Below are 1634 nucleotides of genomic sequence, written 5' to 3' on the forward strand. Positions count from 1 at the left end.
CCTGTTCTATCTTACCTTTGAATTTGACTTTGACTTTGAATCTTTCATCATACCTGCTCATCCTTTTAAAATTATGTCTGAAAAGGTGTGACTTCAAGCAAAGAATATATCCATCCTGATGCAAACATCAAAGAAAACACATCAAAGAAAATGACAGCAAAGGAGGGTCACATTTGAAGTCTCTGGAGAAAGAACTCATTGGATTTAAAGTATGAAAATACTTGGTGACTCTAGAAGTCATTTTGTTATTGATGAATGTGGAAACACAACGGCAGGGGTTTATAAAACTTCTAGTACCTTCATTCTGCAGTGGTTAAACAGACTGAGGCGAATCTATAGGTACTAGGTTAGAAATATATCTATGAGAAAATCAAGTTGACAACAATATGAATAGCATGATTTCACATTTGCAAAAGTAAAATCTTCAGTGTGTAAAAATATGTGTGGAGTGTTCGCAGCCACCACCGTGCTGCCTCTAGCTCGCCGAGCTCCAGCCGAAGAAGAAGCGGGGTAAGTAAGTAGGTCTTTCTACCATGACTCGTAAAAAGCAGACTGCTGGCAAATCCACCAGTGGTAAAGCACCCACCAAACTACTGGCTACAAAAGCCGCTGGCAAGAGTGCGCCCTCTACTGGAAGGGTGAAACTTCATCGTTACAGGCCTGGTACTGTGGCGCTTCGTGAAATTAGACGTTATCAGAAATCCACTGAACTTCTGATTCGCAAACTCCCCTTCCAGCGTCTGGTGCGAGAAATTGCTCAGGACTTCAAAACAGATCTGTGCTTCCAGAGCGCAGCTATTGGTGCTTTGCAGGAGGCAAGTGAGGCCTATCTAGTTGGCCTTTTTGAAGACACCAACCTGTGTGCTGTCCATGCCAAACGTGTAACAATTATGCCAAAAGACATCCTACTAGCACTCCGCACATGTAGAGAACGTGCTTAAGAATTCACTATGATGGGAAACATTTCATTCTCAAAAAAAATTTTTTTTCTCTTCTTCCTGTTATTGGTAGTTCTGAATGTTAGATATTTTTTTCCATGGGGTCAAAAGGTACCTAAGTATATGATTGCTAGTGGAAAAATAGGGGACAGAAATCAGGTATTGGCCGTTTTTCCATTTTCATTTGTGTGTGAATTTTTAATATTAATGTGGGGATGTAAAGCATTAATGCAAGTCAAAATGTTTCAGTGAACAAGTTTCAGCAGTTCAACTTTATAACAATTATAAATAAAACAGATTTTTTTCTGGACAATGCCAGCATTTGGATATTTTTAAACAAGTAAATTTCTTATTGATGGCAATAAAAAAAAAAAAGAAATATGTGTGGATAGAGATAGATACCCATATTCATATATTTGTAAATGCATGAGAGAAATGTCTAAAAGGACGCATACCAGAAACATTTTAGAGATCTGTTATTAGTCAGTCTTTTATTACTATGACCAAAATACCTAATAAGAACAACTTAGAGGATGAAAAGTTTATTTTGGCTCACAGGTTCGGAGGTCTCTGCGCATGCTGGGCTGATCCCTTGCTCTGGGCCTGAGATGAGATAAAACATCATGGCAGAAGAAAACTGCTCAGCTTATGGATTCCAGTATGACCCACGTCCTCCAACTAGGTGCCACTCCTGGG

General features: G+C 39.2%; 1 protein-coding gene across 1 annotated transcript; it reads left to right on the top strand.

The window, feature by feature from the left end:
* Window positions 1-533: 533 nt before the first annotated feature.
* LOC306644722 (histone H3.3A-like) lies at window positions 534-1227 on the top strand (the record flags this gene model as incomplete). Its single annotated transcript, XM_079111953.1, has 1 exon — window positions 534-1227. One exon carries the CDS (start codon window positions 534-536, stop codon window positions 939-941), a length of 408 nt encoding a protein of 135 aa, XP_078968079.1. The 3' UTR covers window positions 942-1227.
* Between the last annotated feature and the right edge of the window lie 407 nt (window positions 1228-1634).

Source organism: Sciurus vulgaris (assembly GCF_902686455.1).
Source record: "Sciurus vulgaris genome assembly, chromosome: 15".
Lineage (NCBI taxonomy): Eukaryota > Metazoa > Chordata > Mammalia > Rodentia > Sciuridae > Sciurus > Sciurus vulgaris.